Source organism: Hipposideros armiger, unplaced genomic scaffold (genome assembly GCF_001890085.2).
Source record: "Hipposideros armiger isolate ML-2016 unplaced genomic scaffold, ASM189008v1 scaffold_842, whole genome shotgun sequence".
Taxonomy (NCBI): Eukaryota; Metazoa; Chordata; class Mammalia; order Chiroptera; family Hipposideridae; genus Hipposideros; species Hipposideros armiger.
Genome location: NW_017732192.1, coordinates 131288 through 155271, shown reverse-complemented (window position 1 = coordinate 155271; position 23984 = coordinate 131288). Strand labels below are relative to the sequence as shown.

The 23984-nt window shown below is 38.3% G+C and overlaps 1 protein-coding gene across 1 annotated transcript in view; it reads left to right on the top strand.

Moving 5' to 3' along the window:
- LOC109374599 (thrombospondin type-1 domain-containing protein 7A) overlaps positions 1-23984 on the top strand; it is a gene marked incomplete at its 3' end in the record, with an annotated part of 587092 nt that overhangs the window by 433712 nt on the left and 129396 nt on the right. The window contains exons 4-5 of the mRNA XM_019629338.1: positions 19565-19813; positions 22919-23100. Of these exons, the coding sequence (XP_019484883.1) occupies positions 19565-19813; positions 22919-23100 (431 nt within the window). The remainder of the gene's footprint in view (positions 1-19564; positions 19814-22918; positions 23101-23984) is intronic.

The following is a 23984-nucleotide window of genomic DNA, read 5'->3' as shown; positions in this document are numbered from 1 at the left end:
TCATTTCCCTCATGTTTAATGAACATATTGCAGATGTTTATATGTGCCGTCTAATGAACTTCTTTGAGTTCATGCGAAACCCAAATATCAAGCTTGCTTGCGTATCTCAGCTTCTTCAGGTGGTCGTGAAGGCTTGAATGATGGATGTTCAATGTTCCTGCAATCTCCCGTGTCGTATAACGTGGGTTTGACTCGATCAATGCCTTTATTTTGTCGTCACCAACCCCGGTGGACCTCCCTGACCAAGAAGCATTGTTGAGATCAAAATCACCAGCACGGAATTTTGTGAGACATCATTGGCACTAACGTTCATGTAGAGCATTGTCACCATAAACTTTATGTAACTTTTCACAAGCTTGACACATGTTCTTCCATTTATGGAATAAAACAGTAAAATATGGCAAAAATGCACAGTTTGGTCTTCCATTTTCAACTTGTAAAATCTCCAAAACTCAACCAAATCGCTCAACTTTTTTTTAGAATGAAGCTAGAACTGTCAGCTGTCAAATGACAGCAATAACATAGATGTGAATAACTCTAGTACTTTCAAAAATGAACTAGTGCCCTCTGTTGCAAAAATGCATCATTGCTTTTCCAACAACCCAGTAATTATAATCTGTCTACTTCCAATAAATATTTGGGGGTGTTTTGTTTTAAAAAAGCTAAATGAATGAACAAAAGAGTGAATGTAATATACTGAAAGATCAGAAAAAGGAAATATATAAAGTTTTAAAATCACATTTGGAGGTTAGCTATGGCAATTGAAAACAATAGTTAGACTGACATACCTAAGCATCTAATACAAAAAATTAAACGTGATTTGTATTTTAAAATGTCTGTGCGTGTGTGTGTGTGTGTGTGTGTGTGTGTGTGTGTGTGTGTGTGTGTGTTGTGCATATACTTGTTTCTTCTGTCAGCTGCTGGTGAAAGTTGAGCACAAATCTATACAATTGTTCTGTAAAGCTATTCAAGATGACTCAAAGTACTAAGGACTAGATAGAAAGTTTCTTTTGGTTAGAGGAACTCTTGGCTTCATAGAATGTTTTGGCTAGATATATCTGCATAAACTTACAGTTATTTTGCAAAACACTAATATATTGTCACTGTGAGATTCTAAAAATATTGCTTGTGTTGTTTTTGTGTGTGTGAGTCTCCTTGAAGAATAAGATGACAATTACCTTAAAAAAATAAAAGCATTAATTGAATTATTGTGTTAGAGACTAGACATCAATAATCAGTGAGCATTCACAGCCTTCCTCCTCTCCTCTTTTTGCTATTTAATGTTTTCCCTTTGCCTTTTTTCTCTAAGGAGAAGGAAAAAGCTGCAGGGCTGTATTCTCTCATGAAAAACAATTAGAGCAACAGAAAAACTAGGCATTTGAAGGGTCTATGTGGGTTAAGTGAATAAGAGAATGAACAATTTAAGCAGGGCTGCTGGGAACCTCATTTTCTTGATTCCCTTTAATGTGTGGGAAAAATTGAGAAAAGGCTGAAATTTCAAGTTTGGCTATGCTTCTTAAATTTTACATCCTTCTTGGATAGGATAAAGCAGTGTCCTCCAAACTGTTTTTTTCTGCCTCTCTCGATAGCCTCAGATCAAATCCTGTCAAACCATATTGTTATTACAGGAAATGGACCTTACTGGGGCTCCACATGTGTCCTCTTGACTTGATTTTGTTATATTCCCAACTTGGAGGAGAATGACGAAATTAGAAGACTATGCTGAACTAAATTCCATGTACATTTTCTGATGATGCTTTTGCCTCCTAAAAGCAGAGAAATCGAGAACTGTGAAAACTTCATGGAGGAAGGGGTTGCAAACGTGTCAAAAGTTACTGAGACCAGTAATGTGCCCACAGTGCTGCATGTAAAAACTAAATTAAAAAAAACAAATTAAGGGATTAAAAGAGTTTCTCTATTTAAAATTTTAGTGTATCATAAAGGAAGTATCACATGAATGGATAAAGGAAAATTTATTCCATAAATAGTATTGTCATATCAGTGATATATGAGAGTTTAGTGACAGAGAATTGTTTTTTTAAAAATGAATTTAGAGCCCTACTGTACAGTGCAACAAAACGAATACTAGTGAGATATTTTTTTAAATGTTAAGTAGCAGAGGAAAAGAGGAGAAAACATACATGAATATTATCTAATTTGTGGATGGCGTTCCTCCATTGAAGTAATTAAAATAATGGAGAAAACCACAGAGGTCACAACTCTGTAATGTGATGGAGAAAGTACACTGTGTGAAACCAAGCAAATCTGGATTAAATCAATGTTCTTCCGTTTATTTCAGACAAACTGTATTTACTATAATTGCACATTGCAATTAGAAAATGGCAAGCAGAAGATAGCCAAAAGAAAACTATGTGCTCTTGAGCTAAAGAGGAGATTAAGCAAAAAAAAACACAAAAAAACAAAAAAAACAAAAAAAAAACCAAAAAAACACCCAAAAAACCCACAGAAAGCCATTTATAAATAATAGAAAATATATCATGTGGTAGTTGGTCAAAGCAGTAATTACAGACATAGTGAATTAGAAAATTAGTATACGGGTCAGTGTTCTCACCTGAAAATAATGGTGTGCACAACAGCTGTTTTAAAAGCAGAAAGGAGTTCATTATTGGCAATAGGTAGGGTGCAGAATTCCTGGGAGAGATAGGGAAACAAGCTTGGATGTCGCATAGCCACAAGTACAGCTGGGAGAATTACCCTGTCCCTCCAGGTGACAGCTCCAGCAGAGATCCCATGCCTTACTCACTACTCAGTATCCCTAAAGACAGAGGCTGCATTCTAGCTGGTGGAGAATAACCAAAAACCTGTGACTGCTTGCCTCCGTTACAGGATCATCACGTCCCTTAAGTTGCATGCAGCTGTCGCATGCAGTTGCATTTGTTTTATAAAATCTAGGTCTCACATGGAACCCAGGCTGCAAGGGAGCCAGAAATCCATGGTCTTCATCTTTCCAGCCTCTGATGGACAAGGAGACATGCGCGAAGGAGACTGGAGTTGAACAGTCTGTGACATTTGCCACAGTCGGGCTCTTCCTTTGGATGGATACTCAGTATTTGTAATATTTTAGTTTTATTCTAATATATCAAATACCCCAGTAAACACATGCTGTTGAAAGTGCACCATCCCTTTACAAAGGAAAATATGTTCACTTTCTCCCCAAAGTTTCATTAGTCGTGAAATCCCATCCCTTGGCGATCTTTCAGCTACACTCCAAAATCTACATAAATGTATATTATGACATCATCCTCTCCAACATGCCCTCTGTAAAATGTAATGGGCAACAGGGAGAAAGATAATTTACTATAAATGAATACATAGGTGTATCATAGAGCAAGAAAGAAAAGCTAGCACAGTCCCGATTTCTATAATTGGTTACAACGCCATAGCTGTGAAATGTAACTTAGTTCTTTCAGTGTATATTCAATTTTCTTTTTGCCTCAGGAAACTTTATCTAGTTGAGTGACTCAGAACTTTAATGTCCTGTTGGTTTGAGCTTGGTAGATCTGCCTTTATAACGCTAGACATGGCAGTACCAGGAGGCACCCACATCCTGAAGCAGCAACTCCATTCTCTTGTGATGATCGGGACCAATCGCCACAGCCAACTGAGGAAGATACCCCCTTTTTTGCTAGTTCATTTAGTGGCATGAAGAACCAAACACAGCTTGTTGGTTGTGCCAGCTTCCAAATCAGTAGGAATACTGTCTCCTAATGGAAGCATTCATCGTTTGGGAACTGAAACCTCTAAAGCAGGATGTCCAAAGTTATGCAAAGCAAACTTTTTCAAGTGGATCTTTAGATGTAACTCCGTATTGTACCCTAGAGTATTGTATTCCTAGAGTTATATATTTTGGCTCTGGTTAAAATGGCACCATATATATATTTGCTGCTGGTTCAGGTAAAAACATCGCAACTTCATGCACTATTTTTTTCCAGATGGCGTCTTAAGCTTCTTTTGACGATTCTTTTTCCATAGGGCCAGTTAGCTTCTGGGTGATGAGGTGCATGTTAAGACCAGTGGATTCCATTATAGTTGTCCTATTGCCTTCGATCATTGCTGTAAAATAACTGAGCTGTTCAGAAACTGTAGGATACCATGACTGAGTAGGGTACTGATTAAGTCTCTAGAGGATGGTGCTGGCAGAAGCATGGTGAACCAGAAAGGCCAATCCACAGCCAAAAGAATTGCCTGTTCCAGGGATATCAAACTGCCTCCTCTTCCAGGATTAAAAGCTCAATCTACCACTGATCACAAATTCTCCTAGGTAATGTGGTGTTGTACCAGGGCTGAGGGTTGTCCACTGCTGCTGATGGGATAAACTCTCAGACTGGCAGTATCCCGTTAGCTCTGGTGAAAGGAAGTGCATGTTCTGAGGCCTTTCAAAGCCTTCATCCTTGCCAGCCTGACCACCTTTTCCATGAGCAAGTATTGAGGCGACTGGAGAAAGAAACTGACATCCATAGATAGGTAGAGTTCAGATATAAAGAAAAAGCATGACTTTGCACAAAACCCTGAAACCCTCTTTTCTGATTGTCCCATGATTATTCCACTGATTTCATATCAGAGCTTCTGGTGCAAAAGCTAGAATGAGCTAAAAGAGTTTGGTTGGTTGGTTGGTTGGTTGGTTGGTTGGTTGGTTGGTTGGTTGGTTGGTTTTGTTCTGGGCTTTACTCAAGGATGCCAATTTACTTAGTTTTATCAGTAAATGAATCAGATCAATAGTGCTAAATGTTGTGTGTGTTTCCTCTGTAATTGAAGAGTTTCCCCAAACATCGTGCCTTTCTTCACATAAGGCAAAGCAGGGTACAACAATTTGCCGTTTCTTTTGGATGTCATCTGCCTAAGATTATTGGACACCCAGAGAACTCATTGAGATGGGAATCCTTTGAATTTGTATCTTATCTATTTCCCACTTGTAACACTCAAATGTTTTACCAGAGACTCTAGGGTACTTGCTACTCTCTGATTATAAGATTTTATTGGCACTCTGTCATCCATATAGATATCTTATAGAATGATGATATGAATAAGATCCCTGAAGAAAAAACTATGGCACAGAGAGTTAAGGCAACCCTAAGGTAAGATACTGAAACTGTGCTTTCTCCTCACTGTGTGAAAGCAAAGTAGAAATAGAGACGGCCTATCGGTTTATACAAAGATGTCCATCCTCATGAATAATCAGAGAAATACAAAGTAAGACAACAAAGAGCTAACCACTTATCACCCTTCCAGTTTTAAAAACTCTACATAAAACTTTGATAATATGAAGTTTGGATTAGGGTATGATGAAATGGTGCTCATATACTGCTGATCAGCATATAAATTAAGTTTGCCAAATTGGAGGATGACTTGCTAATATTGTCAAAGCGTACTATTAAAATGTGTGATCTGATAACGTCACTTCTGATAATTTTCCTAATGATGCATTGCATATATACATTTAAATAAATATGAATATATGTTTAAGGATGTTTGTTTTTGCAAATGTGCAGTATATCTCTAGGAAACACATATGTGATTCAAAAGTAAATATCTGGATACTTGTCTGACAGATTTTGATCCTCATACCCACTTCAAGAATATAAAAAGGAGTTAAAGAACTGAGAAAGAAAAACTTGTGAAGTAATCTTTTTGAAAAGAGAGGTTGCTCTCTTCACCTCATACCTAATGAGGGGCCTTTTCTCAGGACCTCTCTGTTTCCTGGGGTCTGAGAATCTAGTGTGATTGTGCTTATTGTCTGCTTTGGAGTGGCGCTGCCAGCAGAATCCTGCTGTATCCTGAGAGGGCTATGGTGTAGGCCCTACACTCTCAGAGGAAATTACCGTACGGCTGCTTCCTGCAGACGCCATGAAGACTGGGCCATGGAGAGGGAGAACAGCATGGGGTCATCCTGGGGGCAGTTCAGTAAAGCTACCTGGAGGGACATGGAGCCCCAGCAGTAAGAACCTGGTGCCTTTCCCTTAGGCAGTGCAGGATATGATAGCTTGGGGCTGGTGTACTGTCATAAGGAACTCAAGGCTTCTCAGCAGGCTCTAAGATGGCACACTTAGAATGCAAAAGGTCCAGTGGTAGCAATTCTATGAATTTGGCAAATTGCTCAACATTTTTGGGTCACAGTTAACTCATTTGTAAAATTGAGCCAATTGGGGGTATTATCTTGGGTTCCTTTCAAAGGGAAATTCATATATATATATATATATATATATATATATATATATATATATATAATTTGTGCTTTATGACACTTTTATGATACTTATAGCCAGCCATTGCAATGCTTCCTGGATACCTACAACCTTTAACACCCTTCTGTGTCTTTATATATTGCTTTGATTCAGGAAGTTTAAAGCCCAGTAAATTATAATATTATGAAATCTATAAAATTATTATATTTGATTACAAATCCAGTATGCATAGTAGCTACTCTGAACAAATAATGAAATGTAATGCCTACCAAACCATTAAATCAATGATTATGGTTATTAATATTAATGAAATTGATCAATAATATTTATTACCTTGTAAACATTTAATGTACAGTAATTATTTTCACAAGTAATATAACAGGTCTCCTGCCTGAGTACACAGTTATCTATTAATATTAGAATTAATATACTCTAAAGAATAACCTTATTAATCAATATCATAGACTATGTAGTACAATAAAATAACATATTGTAATCAACCCTCTTGCCTCAAAATGAAAATCTATATATTTAAGAGTGCCACCTGAATATATTTAATGCATTTCCCTTCTCCTCTAAAATAAAATTGGATTCATTTATTTTATTTGCACATTAAATGTTGATTTAGGTAGGTCTACCCTAATACTTAAAATAGAATGCAATAAAAAATATAAAAAAACACCTGTTTTTTAACTGATAAATATGTTTCCAAATTTTCATAGTTTTGAGAAATATGTACAATTGAGGTTGAAACATGAAGTTCTTTCATATCTGTGGTTATTAGAGTCCTGATCAGACTTCAGTTATAACTTGGAAACCTTCTATGTATTATCAGATGTCAAAAAGGTATTTAAACAGAGAATGTACCTTCTCCTTTTTATTAATCTCCCTATGTAACTTTGTAATTCAATGAAAGAGATTTCTACCATTAAAGAGAAATAACTTTGAGGTTACAAAGTATGTATATTGGAACATAGTGAAAAAATGATGAGATAAAAATATAGCCAACAATGGGCATTTTCCATTAAGTTGAACAAATATTCTAGCAAGAATTTCCATGTAGTTGTAATGACTTTTCATTTTTCCTGTTTATTGCAATTTATCTAAAGATGTTGATTTTCAAGTCCTATTTCTGACTGTCTCGGTTTCTTCTCTGAGCTTTTGGAAGCCTTTGAGAATGCATTACGGAATGGCAAATAGAATTATCTTCTTTTAAGTGATTTAACTTTCCCATTTCCCTCAGTGTAGAAAGAACTAAGCAAACCATTGTTCATCCTACAGACTGCATCCCTGAAGTTTATTAAAGAGTTTTTGATTAGTGGGTAGGATATTTTAAAGTACTATTTCTCAAGAACTCTTTATGTCTTCCAATTTAAAGCCTCTTCTCCAATTTTATTATGTATAAAATATCCTTTAGTATCTTCACTTGCTGCAATACATTGACAATGATTTCTTCCTATTTGGTTGTCTACATCATGTAGTTTATCAATTGAGTGTCTGAGGCAAAGTAAACAAATAAATAAGATAAGGCTGCAATCGTTGAGGAAATATAAAGTCCAATGAGGGAGAAAATAGCATCACACATGTAGAAATGACAGATGAACAGAGACACTGAATAACCAAGTGTTCCTTTCTGTGTCAGAGGAGGCAGCAGTTTTTGGTGAAGGGGGAGTTTAGGGAGTTTCCAGGGGCAAAAAGTTAACACTGAAGGTTAGATTCAAATATTTAAGTATTCGTCTTATCTTCACCATCATCTTCATACATAACATTGGTAGGAATGAACAATTTTCAAGTAGTTTTCATGTTAGTTACTCACATGATTCTCACAACTATTAATATGTTATAAAATAGAAAAGCCAAATTCTGTGCCTAATTTACTGCCTGGAGAGGATCATCACATGCTCAGGATCATGTCACAAAGAAAGGACATTTATGTATGGGGGTCTTTTCACTCTCTGTAGGCCAATTCTCTTCTGCCACTGGCTAAAAAGAAGGAAAAAAAGAATTTTTTTTTCCACCGGAACATTTAATTAAACGAAGCTAAACATTGGCCTACAGTATATAAAAAAAAAAGTTAAATAAGCTTCTCTAGATGAACTGAAGGTGAGATTCCAGAGGTACTGCTTGTGAAAGTCACGTTAGCCTGGCCACACTGGCCACACTACCCTGTCCTGATAGATATTCACACAGCCCCTGCGTCAGTTCTTCCAGACCTCATCTCTTTTTCGGCACCTCTTGGCAAGTTGGGCAGCTACAGTATTTAGGAACACTTCCCTGTGTCAGCAGAATTTCTGCCCCCATTTAAGTTTCACCCAATCTGAACCAGTTGACCCCTGTTTGTCAGTCCTGACGAACGACTGTTCTTAGGAACCAGCTCTGGCTCTGTCAATTCTGGGTGTGTCATTTGCTGGTCTAAATGCAATATTTTAAATTTCTCCTGTTAAATTCAATATTCAGTAAAAATGGCAAGGGCTTGAGGAGGCCTTTGAGAGCTTAAGATAGCCAAAGGGAATGAGACAGGACCAGAAGCTGGAAGGACATGGAAAGATGAAATCAACATACCATTTTTCCATATCCATGAAAAGATAAGAATGATGTGAAGGACCTGAGAGGTCAGGGAGAAAGGCTTCAACTGCATGAAGTGGACTCTAAGCCAACCATTATTGAGTTCTTGAGCAGGTGATAAATTAGATAAATATAAATTTGCCAGAAAAGCCATTCTGACAGGGCTACATGGGATGGTGCATACAGGGGCAGATTAAAGAAAAATGGCACTTTATTCTCCTACTCCTGTCAGAAGACAAAGAATACTTGGTTCAGGGCTATAAGAGTGGAAACAGAGATCAGAAGATGATTTGGGGAAAAAATGCTCTTTATAAAGATTTGTGATAACTTGTTATTTTGGCATAGGGGACAGTTGACAATGAAGAATCAGGAGGAATGGGAGGGAGGCACGGAAAGTCAGTCCGCGGGGAAGCGGATGGATTCAGTATAGGAGCTTTTATATTGAGGTAAATAGAAACATGTCTTTTGGTTATTTTGGTTGGAGTCATGGTTATGATGTTCATCTTAGAGTGAAAAGAAAAAAAAAAAGACCTGGGAAATATCCTAGAATTGGTCAAAAGCAGGAAAAGGTGTCATTATTTTAGAATATAAATGAATTTTTTCTTATATTTTGATGAATTATGAATTACATTTTATGATTACATGCTATACTAATTTCAGTAGAATAATCACTGGGACTTCCAGATTGTCTAAGCAATGGGGAGTTGGCCAGGTCAGTGAGTATTAATGGAATCCAATACAGAAAGGAATTTCCAGTCATTATCACTTTCCCAAATCTTTCTTGCCTTTCACTTCTATCCCTTAACTTGGGTATGTTAGACTTGATGTCTCGCTCTCTTTCATTTGTCATAAATGTTATGACAGTCAATGTTTAAGTTGATGCTGGTAATTCTCTCTCTTTAAATAATTGATACATGATATTGTAATCTATAATAAAAAAATCTATTTGGTCATTCAGATGACCATCATTATTTCTCATATGTAATCAGTCTTTGTACCTGGTTCCTAGCTCATGGCTCCCAAAACCCTTGGGTTTTCCTAAGTGTTGAAAGTGATAAAGGTGTCTATTATGTTAATGAGGTGACTTTTGGAAAGCCCCTAAGAATGGGGCTGGTTGCCTATGGTGCCAAGCATGTGATTAGAGGGTTGGGACTTTCAATGCCACCCTCCACTCTCCAAGGAGGGGAGAGGGGCTTGAGACTGAATAAGTCACCAGTGGCCAATGATTTAATCAACTGTGCCTATATAGCGAATCCTCCATAAGAACCCTTGAAAGGACTGGGTTCAGAGAGCTACCCATTTGGTGGACACACGGAGGTGCTGGGAGCGTGGCACCGTTAGAATCTCCATGCTCTTTCCCCAAGCATTGCCCCCTGCATCTCTTCCGTCTGGCTGTTACTGAGTTATATACCTTTTTATAATAAACAAGTAATATCATAAATAAAATGTTTCTGAGTTCTGTGAGCCACTCTAGCAAATTAATTGAACCGGAGAAGAGGGTTATGGGAACCTCTGATTTATACTCAGCTAGTCATAAGTACAGGTGACAACCTGGACTTGGGACTGGTGTCTGAAGTAGGGTGTATGTGTGTGTGTGTGTGTGTGTGTGTGTTGTGTGTGTGTGTGTTTGTGTTTGTCTGTGTGTGTGTGTGGCAGTCTTGTACGAATGAACCCTTAACCTGTGGAACCTGACACTAACTCCAGGGAGACTGTGTCAGAATCAAGTTAAATTCTTAGATAACTTGCTGTTGTCTGAGAATTGCTTATTGGTGTTGGTACCTTCCTCTCCACCCCCAGCACACACACACTTTGAAGTTAGGCACACAACCCGAAATAATACCTGAAATATCTCTGTAGTTATGTTTCACTTCTCTTTTTGTTTAATTGGAGTTTTAAAAACAGATAAAAATTCCCTTAGTACAAAAGAACGCCTTTGATGAAAAGAGCTGCCAAAACCAATCATGCCCCTCACCACCCTTTTGGAAGTCTGGTAGGTAGCTTTTACCCTGCCTCCTAAAGCTGTCTAGAGTTTTCACTTGTAGCGGCTTTGAGATTGTGCCATGCGTCTCCATTATGGTTCGTCATCTGGAACAGCATGGGTGATAAGGAAACATCTGCATGCAAGTATGTGCTGTGTGCAAGGACGGAAAATGCATGTACTGGGCCTTCCAGGGAGGCCTCACTGCTGCAGCAGTTTATCCCATTACTAAATACATGCCGTGCTGATATCCTCCGTTCAGCTGTTGACCAGAACCGTGGCCCTCCGCTTTAATAGGGAGCATATGATCACTCCAGCTGGCAGGTGACACTGTTTGGCAACATTCCCGGCATCTCAACAAAAGATTTTCAAATATCAAAGCAAGGGGAAAGACCTCTGCCTTTACAAAGAAAGTGGTTTGACTGTTCATGTAGTTTAATTCCAGGAGAATGATTGCTTCTAACTTCCTGAATTCTGTGAAGGAGGGGGTACACTTGGAGAGTGAAATTAGCTCAGAAATTTTGTACACCGTTAATTCAAAATTGACAAATCAATGGTAAATTACAGGAAATTTAATTGTGTGTTTAAAAAAGGAATGCAGCTTGAACATAGTTAAAGCTCGGACAAGTTTTGTTTGTTTGTTTTGTTTGTTTAAAGATTCCATCTCAAAACAAGCCAATAAATACTCAGATTGATTAGGTTATGAAAACTTAAGAGTCTTAAATTTCATTGACGAAAGGGACGTTAGAGGTCTTTTAGGAAAATGTAATCTCACCATATGGAAAAGCTATGGAGCAAAGTATTCGCTACCTCATCAGTCATGAAACTCAAGAATGGCAATTTCGGAATGTCTTGGTTCTCTTGACTATGAGCACAGCATCCATCATTTTCTAACTTGCTGCAAATTGGGGACTCAGAAAAACCTCTTGGTCCATTCACTTTTTTATTGAAAAACCTAACAGTAGACTGGTAGGAAAACTAAATGTACCTGAGCATTATATTCTTGTATATATATATATATATATATATATATATATATATATATATGTATAATCTCTGAGTATAATTTAAAAATTAAGTCTGTTTATATGCAAGTGTAAGATGAGACTGCAGACAAAACTAATGGGCTGATGGCTGTCAGTACCATGTCAATCATACATCAGTATATTTGAAAAATGCATCTATCCCAGAATGCATGCCATTTTTTTCTGAAATAGTCAATAGAGTTACAATAATACTCTACATATGGTTTAAGCCCTGTGACCCTTATATTTTCCTGGCCAGGATTAGAACAATCACTTTCATTCTTGGAACAAATTACCTAATCAAATTAAATGAGTAACCATGCTGTCATAACACAGTGTACAAGCCTACAAATACATATTTGCTTTATACAAATAAAATGAATATTTTAATCTACTCTGCACACCATATTGCATTTGTTCATTTTACAAAATCTGAGTGTGCTTGTTAACAAGCACACTTATGGAAAGTTATGGAAAGATTTAGGGTAATATCCTCTCTATATAAAAAAACTTCCTGTAACATGAGTAGTGTTACTGAATTCATTTGTATCTTTACAGAAACAAAATGTGTTCTTTAATTCAATAACAATATTATAAGTGCTTATTATAGACTAATTCTACAGGAACTAAAAAAGACATATTGCTATGGATACTGTTTATAGATAATATGTTAAGGGCCAAAATGACGTATGTTTCTGAAAAGTCATATGAGCTCATTGCAGTCCATAGGCCTCATGAAGAAGCTAGGAATTGAGCTGGATCCGATGGGTGGCACAGGTTAGCTGGCTCACGAATCATCCAACACCGCCAGTGTGATGCTTCTCATGCTATCTGTGGTGAAGGTCAGATTTGGGTTGCTGGTTTTTGTTTTTTGTTTTTGACTTCCTGTAGCTCCAATACCACGGTCCTACATGCCACATCCCTCTCACCACAGCATTTGATATTAACAGAACTGGCCTATACCCTGTCCCATCAACTTATATGCATTGATCATGCTCTTGAGTGTTGCAGATTTCGAGTTGCTGTGAAAATACCTCCGTATTTACTTTTTTTTTTAAAGATTTTTATTGGGGAATTGGGGGGATGGGAACAGTGCTGGGGAACTGGGGGAAGGGGAACAGACAAGTTGCTGTCCTTTTTGTTCTTCAATCTAGTTCTGGAGGATGTTGCTTCACTGGCCCAAGTTGGCACCGTCATTGCGCTCTTCCCTGGTGAGGCAGATCAGGCGCCGGTTTCTGGACGGCCGCTCACTGCGGCTGCTGGCCGCTCACACTGGCTGCTGGCTACACACGGTAGCCCATGGCAACCCACGGTACCCCATGGCAACCCACTGCCACAGGGGCTGCAGCCTATGCCGTCGCCGGCAACTCAAGGCAGCCCAGCTCCAGGTTGAGCTGTTGTTCAGCATCTTAGCTGTGGAGGGCAGTGTCACTGGCCCTCATGTGGGATCCCAACCGGGGCCCTCTGGCATCCCAAGCGAGTTCTTAACCATCGCGCCACTCGGCCGGCCCCCGTATTTACTTTTAATTCCTGTGCTTAGCTCATTCCACACCCCTCAGAAACAGTTGCTCTCATCCACGGACCACGTTTTGACTAACGCTGCTCTAGCAGGATTTCCTGTACGACAAAGGCAGAAAACTAGAAGATACAACAAAGTGTGCTAAGTCGCTTGTAGCCAGGTTTCTGGATGTGATTCAGATTCCAATAAAGTGCTAGAGCTGGGTTGGGATTCTAAACGGAGGCCAGTAGGAAGAGGCAGAAGTACTTATTTCACAGGGAAGTTTGTGCCAGAAATGTGGCTTCCTGTAGCCACAAAATCAGATCTGTGGATCAGAGTAGTGGCAATGTGATCCTGAGGGCTGGAAGTTGTCCTACAGGCTTGGCTTAGAAGCCTTCTTCTCCAGCCCATCCAATTCCTGTTTAAACCACCTAAATCTGATAACCCCATTTTGTGTGATCTACTCAGTTCCTGTTGTGTGTAAGAAGTTGGGCTATCCTAATAAGGGTTTATTAGCCAACTGTAAGCATTGGATGCCTTTTTACATTTGGAGTGATTGGGAGAGTTTGCTCCAGACCCGTGTGCTCAAGTTTCATTGTGTATATTTCTTGGGAATGTTGTTAAAATATTGATTATAATTTTGGAGTGTAGCCTGGGGATCTGAGATTTGTGTCTGTCAAGCTCCCAGTTCATGGCAACTGTGTTGATCCACAGACCAAACTTTGAGGAGCAAAACTCTAGATTAGACTAAGCCTTCAGGAATAACTTCCAACTCCAGAGCCCCAGGATGCACATGTTAGGCTTCAGCAAGAAGATGAGAAACTGTTCTGACCACTTTTATTACTTTCCCTGGATTAGAAACAAAGGGCCTATGGTGACATCCAACCATAACATTTTAATGTTTTTTTTGTTTGTTTTTTGTTTGTTTTTTGTCTCAGTAGGAACACAAGGAGTAAAGCCTTTTTTTCATATATCTATACCTGTACTGAGAGAGAGAGAGAGAGAGAGAGAGAGAGAGAGAGAGAGAGAATTATTAAACAAGTAGATTCCAAGCAAAGAGGCTTCAAACAGGGGATTGAGAGGTGTCACTTTTTGGCACTTCAGTGCAGATATTCAGTTTACCTATTTGTAAGGGATACAAATTTCTTGCCAGTAGCTTGTAGCATCGTGTTTTCAGTCCGTATTTTCATCTACTTCTCATGAAAAGAAAAAATTGTCACATGGTGCTGTGTGGGGAGGGCTGGTTCAGGCCACATTTGGAGACTTCCTGAGCATTAGCCATACCACCTGATCCAGAGAGAGAGTTTGTTTCAGAGAGGCAAAGAATAGGGAGATGAGATTCTAAATGGCAAATATTGTAAATAAAAGTGAGTGAATAGAACTGGGCTACTATTCTTTACAGACAGTGAGGAGAGTAGGCAGAATTTCAGGCTCCTGGAGAGGAGGACTGAAAGTTAATTCTGACTAAGTGACAGCCTGAGAGAGAGCAGTGCAAGTAGTGAAAGATAATGGAGAGTTTTGATTACCAGGGAGGAAAATTCGGATTGGATCTTCAGAAAACAAGGAAGTTTTGGGAAGTTTCTGTTTAAGAAGCTAAATAGCCATAATGGAATTTTGGGATATTAATTAGGTTACCTTCAGAAAGAAGGTTTGTTTTCACAGGTGTTATGATGATTAAAAGGGCTACAGAATTAATTTTAGGAAAAAAGATTGAAAATGGGATTTTTTTTGTATATTATCACTTGAATTATCAAAACTGAAATAAAATGAAATTTACAGTTTATCAGTTTTCTCACCTTGACCTTAAATAAAAAATGTTACATGTACTGGAAAATCAGAGTTTAAAAGTAACTGTCAGGAATATCTGTGCTCAATCACCTCTTAATGAAGTTTCTTTAAAGACAGATATTAAATTTTGCTCTATACTTTTTCATTTTTTCCCAATACTTATCTGATTACTCTATCTGATACATGTTGTACTAAGTAATATCCGTTTCTTTCTCAAAACCAATCTTTTGTTCTAGTCGGCCTTAACCATCTTGGCTATCTTGAACATACCATATAAATTAAAAGGAAACGGTCACAGTGGCCATCATATCTTCTACTGGCTACCCTTGCAGAAGCGTAGCCAATACCTTTGACTTCCCAGAGGGCCATGTTCTCATGAAAACCATGAAGAACCAGAATGTATAGGTCCCCAAGGCTCTATAGTATCAACTTTGTGCATGGCCAGAATAAAAGAGAGAATGGCAGAGGATGGCCGCTGAATAATTTAGTAATCACAGATGATTTGGTGACTTTATTTAGTCTCACAAACAATCAAAAAATGAAATGCATAAACATCACAGTGCTCATGGGCCTACCAGGGTGCACTGTAAGGCCATGTATGAATCATGCAGGCCTAAAATGAGCCTCTGTGTGAGCACTCAGCTACGCCTGTGGCCTTAGCTTTGAACTCTGATATGCTTGTGATTTCTAAAAGCGTACAAGCCACCCAGGAATTTACTAAACACTAACCCTTAATTCTGGACCTGCCTACTGGGCATTTCACCCTGTTGCATGTGTCCTGGATATGTCCATATCAAATGAAGATATCAATGTTGAACTCATTTATCATCTGCCAAAACCTCGTTTCTCATTCCATGTTCTTCATTTCAAATCATTGCAGTGCTGCCCACCAGATTGACAAAGCTTAAAACTTGCAGGTTTTTAAATGATTTAACCCTGTCAACTCTCCATCAGGTTGTATAGTTTCTATGTCTTCTTACAGTTTGTAATGCCTTTGAATTTCTATTGTAATTGCCGTGGTTGACACCTTCAGAAACCTCATAAGCAGAAAGACCTAGTTACAATCCCAGTTCTGCTGCTTTCTCAAGTTGAGCAAGACATTTAGATGATTTTCCTTATCTAAAAAAAATGTGGATCTCTTCAGAATGTTTTTGAGGACTGCATGAGATAGTCTAGGTAAAATTCCACAGGGTACATGGCTCATAGTAGATATGCAATGAAGGGTCAAACTCATGTTCATGATCATACCTCACTCAGCTTGACCTGCATCTGGCACATAGTAAGTGCTCAATATATGTGCATTATAAATATTAATGTTGTAATCATCTTCATCATCATCATCATCATCATCATCTCCCTGCCCCCAAACCTGTACCCTAATATTCCGTTCTCCATTCCACCATTAGAATCTACATAGCATACAAATATCAGCTCCTTTTCTCTCCTAATCTTTCAGTGGTGCTCTCACCCACAGGCCAGGCTTTTCTGGATCAACATAACTGCCGTGGATCTGGCCTCGTCTTCATTTCCACTCTCATTTGTGCTGCTCAACACAAACTCCTTACATTGAGGCCCAGGAAAAGTCTGCATTCCCTCCCACCCCCACCAACAAATAAAAGGCTATTTTCTTTTATATCTCTATTAATTACCTTTATCTCAATCAGAAAATTCTAACACAGCATTTAAAATTTACCATAGTAGCCTACTACTTCATATAACGCTCTGTGCCTCCCCAAGCAGAATTATATGCTTCCAGCTTAACTATTGTAATCTTGTCTTTGTACTTTTGAAGTAGAAATAATGGTTTGGGGTATTGGAAAATTATAGGAAAGACAAACTGTAGATAGATAGATGATAGATAGATAGCTAGATAGATAATAAATCTATGTCACATAATCTGAAAAAGTACATAATCATATCACTTAATACTATCCTTATGTTTATGCTACTGATTTCTCTATGTAGGACCTGTATGTATTGAAAATTATTAACACTTATCAGGAAAATGTCTTTGTTTTCCATAATTCCTAAGTCTTGCTTAGGACAAGCAGCACTTTGGCAAAGTATGTGTATGGTACAAATCCTGGCCTGTGAAATAGTAATACTAGTTGATTCACACAATGTGCCAGTAACTTTGGCCTCACTGTCAGCCAAAGCAAACTAAGATTTACAATCATTTTAAACTGTGAGAAGTAGAGAAGACTGGTTAAGAAAATGGGCTCTGATTTGAGAGACTCCAAGTTCAATGTATGGTCTACTACTACTTACTAGCTCTGTGATCTTGAATACATTCCCTTTCAGAGACCCTTTCCCTAGAAAATGGAAATTAGAATAGTACCCCCACAAAATGATTATTGTGAGTATCAAATGAGGTGATATGAGTTTCGTTTTAAATGTAAGCTGTAAAAACTTTTAGACACACAGGTCTCACAAAATTACCGTAGGCCACATTTAGCATCAGTCTGCTGAGAAGAATATAGAACAAGAACCAGAACTTGGCCTCATTGTAGCATCAGACATTCCTCAGCTAGTTGAAATACTCACAGGTGCAGGTATCTCTGGAAATCATCTCATTAGCCTAGTGCAAAGTCTCCACAAAAAAACAAGCCCTGTTCTAAGAGGTGCCACCTTCAGGGAAGCCCAAAGCTGTGTCTGCCTACCAGGCGTTTATAGTTTCCTCAGTGCAGATGGCATTTATCCAAAGGGGTCGTTTTATCATAAACAACATGATCCACTAACATAGCTGACATTTCAACTTTCATCCGGTTACCAGGGTAAGTGTAACTGGAGGCAGTTAACTGATAATCACATTCTTTATAGAAAGTTAAAAGGAATTGCCAATCCTTTGCCTGTGCATACAATATGAACTTAATGTGCATTATATAAAGGATCATATATGCATGCATATGTATATGAAAACAATCTCATGAAGGTTGGGAATGTATCTAAGAAGAAATTAAATAGGGAGAATTTTGTAAAAGAGGAGTTATGGAGGTCAGCATTTGGACACAATTTGCCTGATTTTCATGGATCAACTCCTAAGTATAAGAGTGAAAACTTGCTTATCATACAGAAAGTTTTGCTTTTTGGTTCATGCTGTACCTAATACACCATTAATAGTCAGTAATGACCTTTTAGTAAAAGTGGGATTTTGGTTGTTAGTAGAAAAACAGAGCTGACTCCTGAGGCCCTTCGACCACCACTCTCAGATGGTCCTTCTTCCCAGTCCTCTCAAGACAGACAAGTGGACTTTGATGCTTTGAGCTCTGTCTCCTAAGAGTGCACTTTTCATATATATGCCAGTAGAATCAAGATTGAATGTGAGTTGTTACATGAACATGGACCCACCTCTCTGTATGGTTGATATAGCACCTGAATGACAAGGCAGAATTATCAGCGCGCTCTCCCATTGGAACAGATAGCTCTATGCTGGCGACGGGCTGCCTGTGTCTTGTAAACTTGCACTATGGCTTTTAAGAATGGACAAAAGTCCAACTAAGAATCAACCCAAGGCCACTGAATTCCAAGAAAACTCAGAGTGCATATGCCCTTAGTCATTGATATCTATGACATCATATTTATCTTACATATCTTACATATATACATATCTTCATATGTAGACATTTCAATTTAGAATCCACATCTCTCCAATTCAAAGAGTACAGAGAGTTTGAACATGAATGCTATACTGATAAAAAATATGAGAGATCTATTTAGACTATATCTCTGCAGTAATATAGATATAAATAGATTTGTGTTTCTAATGCTTATGACATATTTAAGATACCCATGTGTATTCTGTATATTAAAGTGCGAACTGGAAAAGTTGATGTATTTGAATAAGCATAGATTACAATTGTGACAACTAAAGTTTCAAATAGTAAAGGTAATAGTAAGCATATATTACATTACTGTTCTATACAAAACTATATTGCATTAAGTTATCCAAGGATGTTCATTTAAACCACAAAACAAAGGGCCAGCCGAGTGGTTCAATTGGTTAAGAGCTCACTCAAGAGTGCAAGCTCTGAGCAACAGCAGTTCAATTCCTGGCCCGAGCTGAGTTGTCACTGAGCTGCCTACAGGTGGCAGGATGGCTCAGGTAAAAATAAAAATAAAATAAAAATAATAAATAAACCACAAAATAGAATGGAAATTATCATATGTTAACAGTTCTTTGTTTCTCATTTTCTAAATTAAAACAAATCTGCAATGAGTGAAATGAAAAATACGGTAAACTTCATTTCAGCTCATTTTGGTTAGTCCCTTTATTTTCTGTGTCCTGTGAATGGCTTAACAACTCCTATAAAATAGGAGGAAATGCAAATATTAGCTGAGAGTCTAACTGCTTTTACACATCATAAATGTTGATATATTTTCAAAGAAATTAGAATTGCACCTGCAAGTAGAAATAAAAATGTCCAAGCTGATTTCACTCTGCAGGGTAGAAGACAAAGTTCGTAACTGCCTGTGAGCCTGTGATGAGAATATCGATGTGCTTTTGCAGCTTTTGCCAGCAAGAGAAGCTGCCCATGACCTTCCAGTCCTGTGTGATCACCAAAGAGTGCCAGGTATCGGAGTGGTCAGAATGGAGCCCCTGCTCAAAAACGTGCCATGACACGGCGTCCCCTAAAGGCACTCGTGAAAGGACACGGATCGTCAGAAAGTTTCCTATTGGCAGTGAGAAGGAGTGTCCAGAACTTGAGGAAAAAGAGCCCTGTGTGTCTCAAGGAGATGCAGCTGCCCCCTGTGCCACGTGAGTAAATACAGGACTGCAGCCTCTGCCGCCCTGCCTACCCAAATTGCATGTTTGTCCAGCTGTTTAATTCCAGCTGACCAGTATGCTGGGAAATAGTGATTTCTACAAATTCTAATTGGAAAAATCAAATATCTCTTTATAAACACTATCCTAAAAAAAATGGTTTTACAAAATAAAAGTCTTTAACAAGCTGTATTTCCAAATCTCCATGAAGGCTAGATTTTAGCAGCAATTCTGTGTTTATATATTTTCTGTAATAGGTGTTGGCAAACTCTTTTGGTAAAGGGGAAGATAGTAAATATAATAGGCTTATGGGCTACATATGCCTCTGTCACATTGACCCAACTTTGTCATTGAAGCTTTAGACAACATGTAAACAAATGAGTGTGGATGTGTCCCCATAAAACTTGATTTACAAAAACAGGGGACAGGTTGGATTTGGTCATTAGGCCATACTTTGTCTACTGAATTTTATAAGGTAAAATAAACTTTCAAAATATAGGTTCCCGCCACTTCATAAGCAAGTCCTATTAACGTGCAGTCCTGTATGTAACAAATCCTATTGAATAGAATGAAATACTACATCAAAATTATGAGACTTCAAGCTCCTTGAAGACAAGGACTGTGTTCTTTTTTTCTTTCTCTTTTAAATCTTAAGCATATATCACAAGGCCTGACACACAGCAATTGCCCAATAAATATTCACTGAATTCAGATAAATAAGACTAATTCTGAAATATTTAGCAGTATAACCATATTCTTTTTGTCCTTAAAAAAAAACACATCATTTCCAAGACACTACTGTGAATTATCTTGTCAATAAGTACATTTCAGCTTAGTCTGAATGTGGAATATATTTTTTTTTAAAGATTTTTATTGGGGAATTGGGAGGATGGGAACAGTGCTGGGGAATTGGGGGGAAGGGGAACAGACAAGTTGCTGTCGTTTTTTGTTCTTCAGTCTAGTTGTGGAGGACGTTGCTTCACTGGCCCAAGTTGGCATCATCATTGCGCTCTTCCCGGGCGAGGCAGATCAGTCGCCAGCTTCTGGACGGCTGCTCACTGTGGCTGCTGGCCGCTCACGCTGGCTGCTGGCTACACACGGTAGCCCATGGCAACCCACTGCCACAGGGGCTGCAGCCCACGCCGTCGCCGGCGACCCACGGCAGCCCAGCTCCAGGTTGAGCTGTTGTTCAGCATCTTAGCTGTAGAGGGCAGTGTCACTGGCCCTCATATGTGGGATCCGAACTGGGGCCCTCTGGCATCCCAAGCGAGTTCTTAACCATCGTGCCACTCGGCCGGCCCTGAATGTGGAATATTTTTAAAAACAACTTAGAGAATCTTAGTTTCTCAATAGCTATAGACAAGCTTCAGTGAGAGCTTCTCTGGAATATTCTAAACATTTAAAGAACATGTATATAGCCACAACTTCATGACCCAGTGAGGCAGAAAATTACTGCTATCCTCCTACTGCTCTTTCAACAATAATAACAACAGTAGTAATGAAGATAGTGATGATTCATGAGATCTCCAGTTCTGCAACAGTCTGGAGTCATCCATTTTCCCCTGAGGTAACAAGTGACTGCAAACCCCAGAAAGCTTCCTTCGTAACTCCTGTGCCAGTCGCACTGACCGTGTGTTCCTCTCCACTTAATGGGCACAAGGAAGTTGCCAGGGTCTCTAATTTTGTCTCAAGTTGGGTGTTTTAGTCTTTATCCTCTCACATAGCAAACAACAGTCACAAAATAAAGATATATTCTGAGTCTCTTTCTTTTCCCTCTTTTGGGAGGGTAGCATTTTTTAGAATGTGTATGCAATTTACATTATTGAAAACGTATTCCTTTCACAGCACTCCTTAGGGTGACCTACATTGGTACTCCATACAATAAAAAATAAAATAAAATTTTCACTTTAACTCCCCTAATGAATGACTTGTTTGGTTTTCCTTTCCTTACAACCCCACCCTCTGCCCAAGGCATCAGTCACCCATGTTTTCAGAATTGACCTGAGTGCTGTACGTCCTTTATAAACACATGCCAGGAGTTATTCCTTGATGTCCCGGTTGTGCATCTCTGCTAAGCCACAACTCCCTACTTAAAAATGAAAAACGGGCATGCAGGTCAGCTTTACAGTCACGAAACTTGACCATTGACAAAGTAAAGCACTAGATCAGACATCCGAGGGCCCATTTAATCTTTTTGTCTAATTGAGATGGACATTAGCACATCCATTTCTACGTATACTGGCTGTTAATCTGATTAGTAACGAAGCATCTTGGTTAAAGTGACACAAAGTGCTTCATGAGCCATTTTCCTTGTGCTTTTAGAATATCCACTTTCCTTGAGGTATGCCGTTACTTTCTGTCTTCAGTGGCATTGGGAAATGGTTTCTGGGCTGTCTTCTTGGAGCACTTGTTGAGTTGACAATCTACTGACATTTCTTCCGCATCCTAATCTTGATTGGAGCTTTAATTTAGAATCACAGATCATCTTTCCTGTGTTCCACTGATTAGAAGTGTCAGCTGTTTTCATCATGTGTCAGCACTCATCAGGGATGCTCAGTGCTACAGAAAAACACTCAGCTTCGTGACAATAAAGAGAAAACTCTGAATTGTTATGTTTTTTAATCCTAACACACAATTATAATTTTGATCCAGTGTGAAGAAACAATTTTCATACATTTTATTAGAGGCAAAACAAATGTTTGGGTGGATCGTCATTTAGAATGTTTTCTAGTCTCAAATTCAATCCTTCTTTGTTTATAAGCATCCAGGAAGGGCAAGCCTGAATTCACTTGAACCAAACATAAAATTTCATGTTTTCAGCATTATGCTCTCCTTTCATAAAATATTGATAAGCAACTTCCAGGAGTTGCAATTAAAACAAGATCACCCTAAATTTAACCCCTCTTTAAATGGAGCACTGCTGAGGATAAAGGAGAGGTTAAAACTGAATCTGCACCATAGATGCAGTTGGTAGTCTACCACTGATTCAAGAGGAAAATGTTTTTTAGATTAATTTTCTTAGGAAAAAAATATGAGAAGAGCAGAGAAAAGTTTTACTTGATAAACATGGCCGCCACTGCTGGTGTTTTCTTTATTTAGATATGGCTGGAGAACCACAGAGTGGACCGAATGTCGCGTGGACCCATTGCTCAGTCAGCAGGACAAAAGGCGAGGCAACCAGACCGCCCTCTGTGGGGGAGGGGTCCAGACCCGAGAGGTGTACTGCGTTCAGACCAATGAAAACCTCCTCTCACACTTAAACACCCACAAGGATAAAGAAGGTAAACTTGATTTTCTTCTCAAGGATCTCACATGAAAACCCAGCATGGGATGACCCATGGAGGGTATATACGCAACTCTCTGGGGGCACGAATAGCCATATTTCTGTTCACATTGTGGTTGATATCTACTATGGTGAATAGTTATCTAAATTTCGGTTGTAAAAATTTAAGCCATTCCATCTTTGGTTAATTCCGATTTATTGACAAGTCTCACTGAATTTTCTGACTTCAGGCTCTGAGTCAAATTTTAGTAGCAGTAATTAATTATAAAAATAGAATAGAAACTCATTTTGTAAGTATTTGTGAAGAATGTAAGTATATATGCTAAAGCCCAAGTTTTCTTTTCTTTGTATAAGAAATAACACCTGCTTGCTAAAAACACCTTCTTTTGCTGTTTATAATGTGGTTGAGAAGAATGTTAATTATAGTATTGAGTGAAATTTTCTGTTTGAATTTAAATGAACTAATTACAGAATAAAACTACGGTAAAAAAAAAAAACAATTTTAGCCCAAAGGTAGGAGTTTTTTTAAGACCATTTAATTAAACACACCTTAGAATTTTGTTATTGTTGTTTAATTCTGTTTTACATCAGTTGTGATAAATATGTAATAGGATAAGTGAGTCCAAAAAAAAATTGCCAGGGCTAAATGTATATATTATTATGTATTAACTATTAATATTACTCTAAAATTCTAGTCATTATTGGATCAAGTTTATATTCATTTAGTAACTTTAAATCCACACAAATATGACTATTTTTAAGCCATGTTGTAAGCAGATCCTCTTAAATTTCTCTCTACCTGAGGGATAGCAGGACTTCTATCCCTAATCTATTCAGCATATATCTTTCAGTTGCCAACAGAGTTCCAAAACTTGTGTAAGG